The 12,249-nt window shown below is 63.0% G+C and overlaps 1 protein-coding gene across 4 annotated transcripts in view; it reads right to left on the reverse strand.

The window, feature by feature from the left end:
• The window catches only part of SBF1 (SET binding factor 1), a 28,385-nt gene that overhangs the window by 15,808 nt on the left and 328 nt on the right, over positions 1–12,249 (reverse strand). For 2 of the 4 annotated variants that reach the window (XM_028115488.2, XM_028115486.2), the window contains exons 2-19: positions 5,918–6,003; positions 5,357–5,494; positions 4,972–5,130; positions 4,776–4,886; positions 4,091–4,196; positions 3,849–3,981; positions 3,666–3,774; positions 3,462–3,575; positions 3,275–3,352; positions 2,771–2,884; positions 2,564–2,692; positions 2,382–2,480; positions 2,080–2,284; positions 1,887–1,999; positions 980–1,129; positions 634–702; positions 392–550; positions 51–316 (exon numbers count right to left, since the gene is read on the reverse strand). In XM_028115488.2, coding sequence (XP_027971289.1) covers positions 51–316; positions 392–550; positions 634–702; positions 980–1,129; positions 1,887–1,999; positions 2,080–2,284; positions 2,382–2,480; positions 2,564–2,692; positions 2,771–2,884; positions 3,275–3,352; positions 3,462–3,575; positions 3,666–3,774; positions 3,849–3,981; positions 4,091–4,196; positions 4,776–4,886; positions 4,972–5,130; positions 5,357–5,494; positions 5,918–6,003 — 2,338 coding nt within the window. Of the gene's footprint in view, positions 1–50; positions 551–633; positions 703–979; positions 1,130–1,886; positions 2,000–2,079; positions 2,285–2,381; positions 2,481–2,563; positions 2,693–2,770; positions 2,885–3,274; positions 3,353–3,461; positions 3,576–3,665; positions 3,775–3,848; positions 3,982–4,090; positions 4,197–4,775; positions 4,887–4,971; positions 5,131–5,356; positions 5,495–5,917; positions 6,004–12,249 lie in introns of all 4 variants that reach the window. The other 2 variants (XM_028115487.2, XM_028115485.2) reach the window with 1 other exon arrangement.

A 12,249-nucleotide genomic window follows, 5' to 3' on the forward strand; every position in this document is an offset into this window, starting at 1 on the left:
GCCACCCGAGCCCCACCCACCCTCCAAGGCCCACGAGGCCCCGGCCACACCTGCTGGTGACCAGGCTGTTGCTGGCGCTCTCTAGGTCGCCCAGCCCTGCGCGCTCCCGCAGGAGGCGGCTCTTGCTACTGTCCAGGGGCAGCAGCAGGTAGCTCATGCGGTTGGCGTAGTGGATGGCCTGGCTGAACACCGTGCTCTCCTCCTTCTGCACCAGCTCCTGCTGCTTCTCTCGGCTCAGGGTTGGCCACAGGCGCCGCTGCTCAGAGGCCACATCCAGGGCAGAGCGCTCGTCCTCCCGTGCAGACAGCTCCCCCACCTGCCACAGCGCTGAAGGTGAGCCAGGACGGGGCTGGGCTGGCCTGAGGCCCGAGGCCCGGGGGTCCCCGCACACCTGCACGTGGTCTCCGTCCTCAGCGGGCTCTAGGTAGAGGGCCCGGATGTGGGTCTGCACGTCCCCGTAGAACATGGCCTCCCAGAACTGCGGGGTGCTCCACACCACGTGCTCCTGCACGCAGCTGTACGCAAACTGGGTCACTCCCGGGCTCAGCTTCTGCAGAGGCCAGTGCGGGGGGTGGTCACCAGGTGCAGCAGGATGGGGCGAGGGAAGGGCACCGGGGCAACCCCAGAACTCACCCGGCAGAAGGCCGTGACCAGGGGCAGCAGAGCCGCTGCAATGCCATGCTCGTCCAGGGAGGTGCAGTCCTGCAAGAGCCGTGAGCTGCCCGAAACGTGCCCACACGCCCACCCTGCCCTGACCAGCCCCGCCGCCAGAGCAGCATCTCCCGGCACTGTCCCTGTCTGCGCCGCTCCCAAAGGGCCGCCCAGAGGTTCAGGGCCTCCCCCTGCCACCCCCACCCCCAGACCAGAATCTCCCCAGCTGTCGGCACCGCCAGAACATGCATCCTCACGGGTAGACCGGGGAACCCGTCTGCCCCACCCTTGCATCCACACCAGGAGCAGGATGGGGGCCCGGCCTCACCTGCAGGCAGCAGTTCATCATGCGGACAACGAAGTCAAACTGCTGGTGGTCCAGGACTGCCCGGTTCTGCTGCACGTGCAGGTGCAGTTCTTGCGTGAGGCAGCGGCGCGCTGCGCGCCCCTTCAGGGCCCTCAGGACAGCTGGGAGCAGCTGTGGACAGGGGAACGTGAGGCTGGGGGCATTCAGCCATGCCCTGGAGGGAGGGGGAGGCACAAGGCACAGAGCCCAGGAGGGGAGGGCAGTGGCCCGCGGGAGGCCAGAGCCCAGGCTCTAAGCACAGAGGGGATCTGGAAGCCGTCCAGGTCAGGTGTGCCTAGACTCTGGGAGTTCACTGCCCCACAGAGACGGAGACGCTGCACACCCACAGCGGGGTGCAGCCCCTTGGCCCTGAGCCCCAGCACGCACCAGCTCCTATGTCTGCAGCCCCGCCACTGGCGAGGGCCTCAGTGTCCAAAAAGCATAAGCCTAACGCAGAGCTGGTGGCCGGCTGGGCATCGGGCAGGCCACAGAAAGGGCCATGTGCTTGCTCTCTTATTGTTTTCCATCGTAAAATCACTGGGAGCCCTGAAGGCCCCTCCCAGGAGACCGTGCAGCCGTGAGGCAATCTGGCTGCTGTGAAACCCAGAGGAGCTCTTGAGCACCACAGACGGCAAGACCAACACACACACAACTGGGGTGGGCCTGCACTTCCGTCAGGAAGGATGCAGAAGAAACTCAGCAGCAGAAACCTGCAGGTTCTGATGTCTGAAAGATGAAGTAAAGCCCTCCTGCAAGCCACCCCCACAGGCTGTGCCCAGCTGCACTGAGGAAGGGGCTGGACACCTGGTATCACCTGCCCCTCGCGCCCCCAGCAGGTGAACGGACCCTGGGTTCAGCACCCTTCACAGCTGCTCCCTGCTGCCCTCACCTTCTTGGCCTCAAGCATCTTCCCCTCGAACACGTAGGAGATACAGTTTCGAACCACCTCCAGCCGGCGTGCGCTGTTGCCATGGAGCCCGCCACTCCGCTCCAAGATGGCAGCTGGGGAAAAGAAAATGCACTCATCTCTGACCTCGTGCCCACCCTGAGCCGAGCTCCCTGGCCCCCTCCCCATTACGCACTCATGGGGGGCCCCGAGGGCACGGTGGTCCTCCTCTCAGCCTTCACGGCCGGCGGTGCGCCCTGCATCTTGGCTGTGGCCTGGTCCACGATCCACTGCACCATGCCGTCGTCCAGCCGGGGGAAGGGGCGGGGCACTCGCCGCAGGTGACTGGCCTCCCCCGGCCTCTGCACCTTGTGCATAGCCACAGCGGGGTATGGGTTCTCCTGGGTGGGGCACATATACGTGTGGGCAAGCTCCCTGATGCCAGGTGGCACGATGACCGAGCCAGGCTGGTCCACCCCCTTGTGTCACCCGCCGTACATTCTTGTAAAGCTGCTCTGCCAGTTCTTTGACATGACGCAGGACGCGCTGGGGGTGGTTCTCATCTGCCCGCATCCGTGCTACCTCATGGGCCACCAGCTGGGGGAGGAGGCAGGGTCAGACAGGCTGGGCGAGGCGGGGAGTGGTGGCAGGGGCTCCTCCCAACTGGGGTGGGGGCGCACCTCATCGAACAGGTCCGTAGCACGGTAAGGGACCCCACGCTCTGACACGAAGCCTGCAAAGGCCATGCCCTCCAGCACCTTCATCAGGAAATCATCCTCCACCAGCCCACGCTGGCCCAGGAAGGCTGCCTGGGGGCACACAAGGGGGTCAGCCCCTCAGCACTGACTTCCTGCCTGCTTCCACCCTTAGCCCCACCTGCAGCCCACCTTATGAAAGCGGATGACAGGCTCTGGATGGATGCGGACCATGTGCAGACACCAACGATAACCCTGTAGGAGCTGAGCAAAGAGCCGCAGAAAGACAGCACGCAGCTCCTTGTCCTGAGGTACAGGTGAGTGCAGGTGAGGACGAAGCCACAGGCCTGCCCTAGCCCCTGCACGTGGCAGCCCTCCCCCTACCCCAGGCTCCACCCCGACGCACCCACACACACCTATCCACGCCCTGCCAGGCCTCCCAGGCGCCTCTGCCCCGTCCTGCACCTCCAACCTTCTTTCACACAAAGCCACAGCAATTCCTCTGAGGCTCAGCGCTGACAGTCACTCCTGCACAGGCCCCTTAAAGACTCACCCCCCACGCGGCCCCTGCAACTGGCCCAGAGGGGTGGCTGCACAGTGTGACTGGCGCCGCCTGCTGGCCACTGGTGGCAGCAGACCTAAGGAGAGGGTGCAGGGTCGGCGCAGGCCCTGCGCTGGGACCGCAGTGACCCCCACCTGCATCTTCAGGGAGGAAGCGTTCGTTGACGGTGGTGGGAAGGCAAGATCCGCTAACTCCAGCTCTGGATCCAGGACCTGCAGAAGCAGAGGGGAGCAGGGATGGCCGCACACCCAGGGTCCGGGGCTCCCCTTGCTGCCAGGTGACCCCATCTCAGCTGCCCTGAAGCCCCTGGCCCCGCCTCACCATGCTCAGCACACTATGCGTTTGACTCTGCAGCGGCTCCGGCAGGGGGGGAATGTGCACACACTCAGGGACCGTCACCGTCCCTCCGTCGAGATCAGCAATGATCACGTCCAGCTATGGATCAAAGGGAGCAAGCGGTCAGAGAGCCGCCGGCCAGTCGGCACGGCCCGGAGCAGGGAGGCAGGCACAGGCCACAGCCCTCACCAGCTCTTGGGTCTCTGCCTGGAAGGCCGCGTTGACACCGATGATGAAGGGCGTGGGGGTGCTGAGGACCTCCAAGAGCTGCGCCGGCAGGATGGGCACGTAGGTGAAGCTGCAACGGGCGAGGGCTCAGTGCGGGGGGCCGAGGGCGGGGTGGGAGGAGGGGCTGGGCGGCAGCAGGGGCACCTGTATCGGAGAGGAAACAGCAACGCCAGGAGGCCCCGGCAGGCGTCTGAGAGCCGCTGGTAGCTCCGGGACAGGAAGAGCACCTTGTGCTCTGTGAGCGCAGCGCAGAACAAAGACAGCACGTTGGTGATGCCTGCAGGGAAAAGCACAGGATTGGAGGGCCAGCTGAGCAGGAACCCCACCTGTGACCCGGCCCCAGGAGGGGAGAGGGCGGCATGTGCAGCTGGGGCGGCCGGGCTCACCCAACTGGCGGAACAGCAGGGCGACACTGCAGCGGCTGATGGGCAGCGAGTCGGCGAGTGGGGTCTGGATGACCTGCCGGTCACCGGCCCCCAAAGAGATGGTTCTCTGTGGAAAGAGAGGGGCCGGTGTTCAGCTGCCCCGACCAGACCCGTGTCTGCCCAGAGCTCCAGGAGCGGAGGCGAGACCGGCCACAACAGGTCTCCCACAGGAGGGAAAGGCCACGGCGGCCTGCCGGCCTGAGCACTGCTGCCAAGAAAACTCAGGGCCTCTGACCTGGGGCAAGGTGGGGCCTGGGTGGGGCGGAAGAAACAAAGAATCCGTACCACTCCATCCTCAACAGAGTCCAGCTGCACAGGACAGGCAGAGAAACACAGTTAGACGCACCTACACGCAGGGGCACTGACCAGAGAGCAGACAGACACACTGACACCAACATCCAGAGCCAGGCACACAAACTGAAGGGTGCCAGGTAGGGAGCCAGGCAAGACATGGGACACACAGGTGAGCAGGCAGGGCCAAGAAGGGAACACAGGTGATGGCAGCACCAAGACGCAGGAGAGTGTCCAAGGTCTGGGCCATGCTGAGCCCAGCTGGACGCAGAGCACCCACAGGCCACACCCTCATGGTCTGGGACACCAGGAGGGCCGTGGCTGTGGGCGGACAGCAGCTGCCCCCAGGACCCACCTGTGAGCCCCCAGCCAGGGGGATGATGCACGTGAGCAGGTTTCCGATCACATTCTCCAGGCCCACGTTCAGGCCCTCCACATGGATGGTGTAAATGAGGCCCAGGCTGTTCTGCAAGGACCACAGACTGGGGAATGGTGGCGCCACTGGCAGGGGCACCCCATATCCTGCCTTGAACCCTGGCTGCCCGCCTCACCCTGAACACCTCTGCATGGTCCAGTCGAGATACCAGCACCAGTGTCTTTGGTGCGAACAGCTGGCCAGGTGGGCCAGGGGTCGCAGGTGACAGTTGCGCTGGGCCACCCTCGTCCGCCTCCTCCTCCCGCTCAGGGGCGTCCTCGGCGCACACCACTTCCTGTGGACAGAAGCCCCGTCTGCCTCGCTCTCAGGCATGTCCCACAGGCCCAGGGGGAGGACACAGGTGACTCAGATGGGAGCAGCCCTCTGGGAACTCGGGCCTCCGTGGGGCTGAGGCACCAGGACTTGCCACAGACAGGGAGACACACCCATGGACAGAGGCAGAGGGAGTCGGCCGTAGCCAGAACCCCATGCAGGCTGTACCCCAGAGCCCCCAAGATGACCTGTGTGGGCTCTGCTGGCTCCCAGAAGGTCAAGCAGGCGCAGTAGTGCCGCTCAGAGTTGATGTCGGTGAGGACGGCAACAAAGAAGGTTGGTGGGTTCCTCTCAGGACACAGCTGCCACCCGCTGGGCTGGCAAAACTGCAGGGAAGGGGGGTGAGGGGTCAGCAGTTAGCTCCCTCTGTCTCCCTGCCCTCAGAAGTCTGCATCCATGGACACCAGGTTCCAGCGTAGCAGGGCAGCACCTCACTCTGCGACCCTCAGTGCATTTCACCTCCTAGACCTCAACCTTCCCCCACAAAAGGAAGTCACAGCTTCTGGTCTCACTGTGGCCAGAGAACTCTGTGATGCAGGACATGGTATCCACCATCACAAGGGACAGACAACATGACGTGCTGTGGGCACCAAGTACCCTGCCAGCCAAGCCCATGACCCCCACCCTCTGCAGCAGTTCAGCTATCTTCTTATGCCCATCGGGGGCTGGGCACTGCAGAGGCTCCTCACAGTCCTGGGGAAACCAGTGCCAGCCTGCCCCCACCCCCACCTCAGCACCCCCCCACTCACCAGCTCGATGCCCTGGGGGAACGGGTTGTCCTCCCAGTCCTTCTCTGGGAAGCGTTGCAGGATATGGCCCTGGCCTTCCCCACTCCCTGAGAACAGAAGCACATAGTCAGGGCATCTCCCACCACCCACACGCCCCACCCAGGCAGGAGCCTCAAGGGTCTCAGATGGAAACCTCCTACCCAGCCTGGCCTTTGTGTAGCATCAGACCAGCCTCAGCTCCCAGACCTATCATTTCCCTAAAAATAGTCTCATGAGGGGTGGCCACTAGGCAGCCACGGACCCCAGGGACACCAGAGGGCACAGAGAGCCCTGGTATGGGACAGGGAGTCCTGAAAGCCTCTGGCTAGGCCAGGCACCAAAAGCATGGAAGCCCCAGCTTGGTGCCACTCCCATGCCCCTCCCCAACATGCCAACACCCCTAGGCAGAACCCACCTCCAGCCTGTTGCACACCAGCAAGCCAGCCCTCCATCAAGGGGAGAGCAGCTCTGGACTGTTCCACAGCCAACCACCAGCTTCGGCACTTAGCCTCCACCAGGCAGGGAGCACCATGAGGACGGGGGCACCCCACTCCCTGGTTCACCTCACCTGCCAGCTCTGAGCCCACTCAAGGGGCAGAGGTCTCACACCTGTTATCTGTGCCAGGGGAGAGAACAACCCAGGCCCAAACTGCTGCCTGTACCACTGCCTCAGAGACAGGCCCAGCACAGGGCCCAGAGAGGTGGTAGCTGTCAGGAAGGACAGAGACCGGGTCTCAGGACACCCAATGAAGGAGCACCCTCCCGAGCGCTGGGGATCCAGCCACATTCAGGGGCACTGAAGGCCTGTCCTCTGCCTGCGCACAGCACTGTGCACAGCCACACAGACTGGGGGCGCTGAGCGCAGCCCTAGGTCCCCTGAGCCAGGGAGGAGGGATGGGGGCAGGAGGCCCAGGGTTGCTTCCCCCACTCTATGCCTAGGGCACTATTCCCAGCTCCGGTCCACATGGGTGGAGGCAGGGGCCCTTGCGTCTTGCTCACCCACTCCAGAGCCAAAATAGGAGGCATGATGAGGGCCCTGTTAGGGGACCACTCACCTCACAAGACCAGCAGAGAACGGACACAGGTCTCTGTTCTACCTCCAGCTCCCACCCAGCATGGCAGCAGGGTAAAGCAGCTAAGACAGAAACCTCCCTACCTTCACCTCCCACACATGACAGGCAGGTCCCCGGGCACAGATGTCCCCACCCTATGCTCGAACCAGCTTCAACACCACTGCCCACACCAGTAGAAGAGTAGGAACGAATAGGTAAGGAGTAAGCATTGGGCATGAAGCCTCTCTAAGGGCCTGCCCCAAGGCCCAGAAAGCCAAGGGGCACAGCCTCTGAGGACCTGCTGGATACAGCTCCCCCACCCCGTCCAGCTAGCCTGGTCCATCCTAAATGTGCACAGGAGCCTCGGACAGAGCCAGGGGCCTGGGCACTGGTGAGGAGACCCCAGCCACTCGACAGCAAAGGAGCTGAGCTACAATCTCAGGAGACCACCCACCCTCCAGGATAATGGAGGCAATGCCAAGGAGGTCGGCAGCGGCGGGCAGGTTGCTGCCGGTGGGGCGAGGAGGGGCCATGACTCTGACTCACAAAACCTCAGTTTCCTGTTCCCCTCCCCCTCCCACCACTGAGACTCTGAAAAGACAGACCAGATGAGACAGGGAACAGGAACAAGTGTCTGTTGGTACCGTACCTACCTACACGTGAGCGTGCAGACACGCACATGGTCCACTAAGACAAAGCCCCTTGGGTCCCCCCAGGCCCACTCCCCAGGGCCACCCTCAACAGGCCCAGGCCAGCTCACCCTGAACCATGGCTTCCCTCCCCACCCACTCCCCCAAGGGCTGATTTGTGCGCAGCCCCAAACCACCATCTGGGCCTGGGCCTGGCTGGCACCCAGGGCTCACCCAGTTCTTGCCACGAGGCAGCGGGCGGAGGAAGGAAGAAGGGGGTGTATGCAGACGGGGACAGCAGCCTCTGCCCCACAGGCTCCCTCCCAAGGCCAGACAGCCTTCGGAGGGCTGCTCTCAGCAACCTCTCCGCACAGGGAAGCAGACAACGTAACTGGCCATTGTCCACGACCCACCCTCCCCACTCCACTTAGCCTGTGAAACATCAACTCCCACTTGCAGGGTTCCGCCCTCTGAAGAACCAACTGGAGGCTTTCTTTCAACTGCCCCCACGGCTTTGCCAGTAGGCATCCCCCCCCCACAACCCCCAGCTCCTTCTCTGGGCCATGATGGTCCCAAACTTGGCCTTTAGGTCTCAGCCCAAAGACTGCCCCCTCCTCCAGGCAGCTCTCTGCACCCTGCCTGAGCCTGGGGCAGCAGGACCCCCAGGCCCTCCCTCCCTCCACTATACTCCTCTGTGATTCCTGGTGCACCTGTTGGCTGGCTGGGCCAGATGGGAGCTCCATAAGCAAGAACTATGTCTTGCTTATGAGCAACTATGTCTTGCTCCATAAGCAAGAAACTATGTCTCTGTATCCATCGCCGCACCTGTGCCTGGCACAGACCGCAACCTAATTAGGGCTTGCCGAATGCATACAGCCAGCGACACAACCATCCTCCCACACCCAGGCCCACTCACACCCCACAAGCGAACAGGTTCCTTAATCAGAAGTGCAGGGCAGCTTTTGGAGCCCCAGGGTGCTCCAGGACAGGCAAGCCCTCCCTGGAAGGGCACACCACAGGGAGGCCCGGACTCCTCATCTTTTTTTGCAACCCCCTCTGAAACCTGGCCCACACCTCAGCTCTGTGCTAGCAGGGGCCAGGCTGCAACCTGGCTGCTGGCCTGCATCCTGGGGGAGGTGAGGGCTCTGCCATGTCTCCCAGTGTCCCCCACCCACTTGAGCTCTTGTGGCCATGGAGGCGACCTGCAGCAGCTCAGCTCCCTACCCCACCAGAGCCTCCCCCACCTCGGAGGAGGAAGGGCACCCTGTCACCCCACAGTGGTAGAACTAATCTAACCAGCACCATCATGTGTCCCAGGGTGGGACTCTTTGGGAGGTCTCAGGAGGAAGGGCACCAAAGTCCCCTGAGACACATAGGCGGACAAGCACTTCCTCTTGCAACCATGTCCCCACAGCCAGCCCTGTGTGGGCTGCAGGCCTGAACACAGGGCGAGAGAACACAGAGCACGCGTTCTGTCATCTGCTGGCAGTGGCCGTCACCAGTGCCAGGCTCCGACGCCTGGAGGGCCAGCCCAGGCCAGCATGCACTGTGAGCAGAGGCAAGGGAGGATGGCAGCCTCCTCTGCCTGCCCCTCCCGTTCCTCCACACACCCCAGCGCAGATGCCCTGGGACAGGCTCAGCCATAGGAAGAGAGTGAAGGAAGGACGGGACCTTCCTGCTGCTCCACCCACCCAACCTCAACACCCAGGGTGTCCCAGCCAGCCACAGCAACAGGATGTGTGCAGAGGGACTGCCACCTCTCCAGTGGTCCCCCCAACCTTCCCCCAGGCAGACCAGACCGGCTCCCAGGGTGGGGGCTGGAAGCCAGCTGAGGCCGCTCCAAACAGCCCCAACCTGCTCCGGAGGGCAGGAACATGGGTGGGGAGAGGAGACGGGGCCCAGGAATGTGGCCCGCTCAGCACAGTCGGATCTGAGAAAGGCCAGGCCATGGGACAGGTCTTCTTCTCAAATGCTAGGGGTGGGGCTGGGCATTGGGAACGGGGTGCACCAGGAGGGGTCCTCCTCCCTGGTGGGCATGCACCCAGCTGCCTGGTCAGGTCAAGTGTGTCTCCTGCTTCCAAAGACACACCCTGGCACTGGCCATGCTGTGTTCAATCAGCTGACCACTGGCAGGGCCCTCCCAGCCCAGAAGCCAGGCAGGTGTGATCTGACTGGCCCCCACAGCATCCCCAGAGCTGGGCCCGGGGTGCAGAAGGTGCTAAACCCATGTCCTGAGTGAAGGAGCTCCTCCCACTCACCAGGGGAGGGGTCTGCACTCTCAAAGTCGGGGTCCCATTCAGCCCCCTCCCCATGCTCCTGCCTGGAGAGGTCTGCCAGACGGTAACCATAAAACCAGATGCTCCCTCAGGCAGGGCTCCTGTACCCAGACCCTGCATCCACCAGCCCCAGACAGGATGTCCAGATCCAGGCCAAGGACAAGATATTCCCCTCCCCTCCCCCCTCCCCCGAGCCCAGGAGACCCTGCAGCCCTGTCCTGACGTCCTAGGCCCGCCGGCACACGAGGTCCTCCACCTCCAGCAGAACTGCCCCCTGTGTCAGTGCCTATGGGTATCCACACACCTGCTGCTCATCATTAATAAGACATCCATTACTTCCTGGAGCCTCCCCTGTGAACAGCTTCACATTTGTGTCCACCTCATGCTCATGGCAGCCTGGGAGGTCTGTGTGACTCATTCCAACTCCAGATGAAAAAGCTGAGGAGCAGAGAGCTGAAAGACCAGCCCAAGGTCAAGAGCTATCAAGTGCCAAAAGCAGGTACCACTGACTCCCCCATGTAGTGCTCCTCTGCTTCAGGCTTCCCCCCTCCACTGGGCTCTGATCTCAGCACTATGGCCAGGGTCCTAGACTGTGGGCTTATTTCTCACAGGGATGGATGAGTCCTGCCAACAGAGGCCCTGAAGCTGGGTGGCCAGCCAGCAACTGACCAGCTCCAGCCCTGGAAGGCAGTGGTGAGGGGCTCCATGGCCCGCACCCCTACTGCAGTGGACACTCAGGGTAAGCAGGGATTATGGACTCCAGCCTTCTCTCCCGTCTTTATCAGAGGCCACAAATGCCAGGGGTGCCCACCCCCTGAGTGTCACAGCCAGCTTGCCATGGAGCCCACTCATACCACCTCCCACCTCCCTAATTCACCCTCAACTCACCACCCCTCTTGCTACCACCTGGCCTCTGCCTGTGGTCTCTGCCTCCCCAGACCCTTCCCACACCACCCTCAGCATTGTCAGCCTCCAAGCCCACTCTGTTCATGCAGCTCCAGCCCAGGGCCCCTCATGCTAGGGCAGCCCCTCAACCAACCTTGTTCCCCTGGATCCCATGCCTCCCTCTGTTCCAGGTGGTATGGCCTCCTCACTGCCCCCCCCCCACCACGTGCACCTTGGAACAGACAGTTCTCCCTCTGTGGGCCCGTACAACACTGACAGTGAGCCTGCCACCTGCAGACTGGGACACAAAGATGACTGGTTCTTGCTGCAAAACCTCCCTCTCTGGAGGAAGACACGCTCATCACTGAGGGTGTCAGGGGATGGACCCTTGGACAGAGAAGAGGAGCGAGAGCTACGAGGGCACTGAGGAGGGTCTGGAGTGTGCAGGGTCCAGCAGGTAGAGTCTCAGCAAGAAAGGCAAGGAGGAGAGAAAGTCTGGGTTCCAGGTGATGACAGTGGCAACTGGGCTGACAAGCAGCAGCACAGATTGGGGGCTCAACCCCACCTTCAGTCTCAAGGTTAAGCCCCAGCCTGACCACAGAGGCATCCCCCAAGGACATGTACTGCCCCCGCTGCAGTTGGGATTTGAGCCCACAGCTTGGTGGTGGGTTAGCCTCTGTGGGGGCTCAGACCAGGCAATCAACCTCTCTGCCCGACTCCACTCTATGTATGAGGGAGAGGGCAAGGAAACCTTGGTGGGCTGCTGGGAGGAAGAAACGAGATCACACAAAGGGCTGTGCAGGGCCTGGCACATGGAGAGCACTCCCCAACCCACTGTCTCCATGACTGTTGCTGATGTCATTGTCAGGCTCTGTTTTCTGCTACCCCTGGGCTGAAGGGCTCTCAGACACAGGCGCTGCCCCTAGACATGGACCTCCTGGACATCGGCACCAGTCACCACAATGATCCCCCACCCAGGGCTTGGCTTGCAGGCATGAGGACCGCAGGCCCTCTGCCAGGAATGCTCTTCTCTCTCTCCACCTCACATTTCCTCCTGAAGTGGTCCTTAAATCCCACCCCTTTCTGCATCCCACCTGGACCTGAGACATCTCACACGGGCAGGGCGGAGGCTCCAGACCAGAGGCACTGGGGGGGGGGGGCAAAGGAGGGGCTTGCAAGCGAAGTATCCGTGCCCCTTGAGGCAGAGCCACCCGGCAGTCGGCCAAGGCAGAGAGGGCCCATCCCACCCAAGTGGGAGCCGGGAGGCCGAGCCTTCTCGGGGCCCTCCCACCTCCCAGGCCCACGCCAAAGCTCTGCCTGACCCGGTTGTGTCCTGAGTGTGGTGGGCAGGTTCGGCTCGCCGTGTCGGACGGCCCTGCTGTCCTCAGAGAGGCCGCCCCTCCCCGACCCCCGACCCCAGCCCGGCAGGTGCCCCGGACGACCCTCGTGCTGGCCCGGCGGCCGCGGCCCGC

Source organism: Eumetopias jubatus, unplaced genomic scaffold, assembly GCF_037043125.1.
Source record: "Eumetopias jubatus isolate StellerSeaLion01/CBP00866 unplaced genomic scaffold, mEumJub1_p1.0 scaffold_8, whole genome shotgun sequence".
Classification (NCBI taxonomy): domain Eukaryota; kingdom Metazoa; phylum Chordata; class Mammalia; order Carnivora; family Otariidae; genus Eumetopias; species Eumetopias jubatus.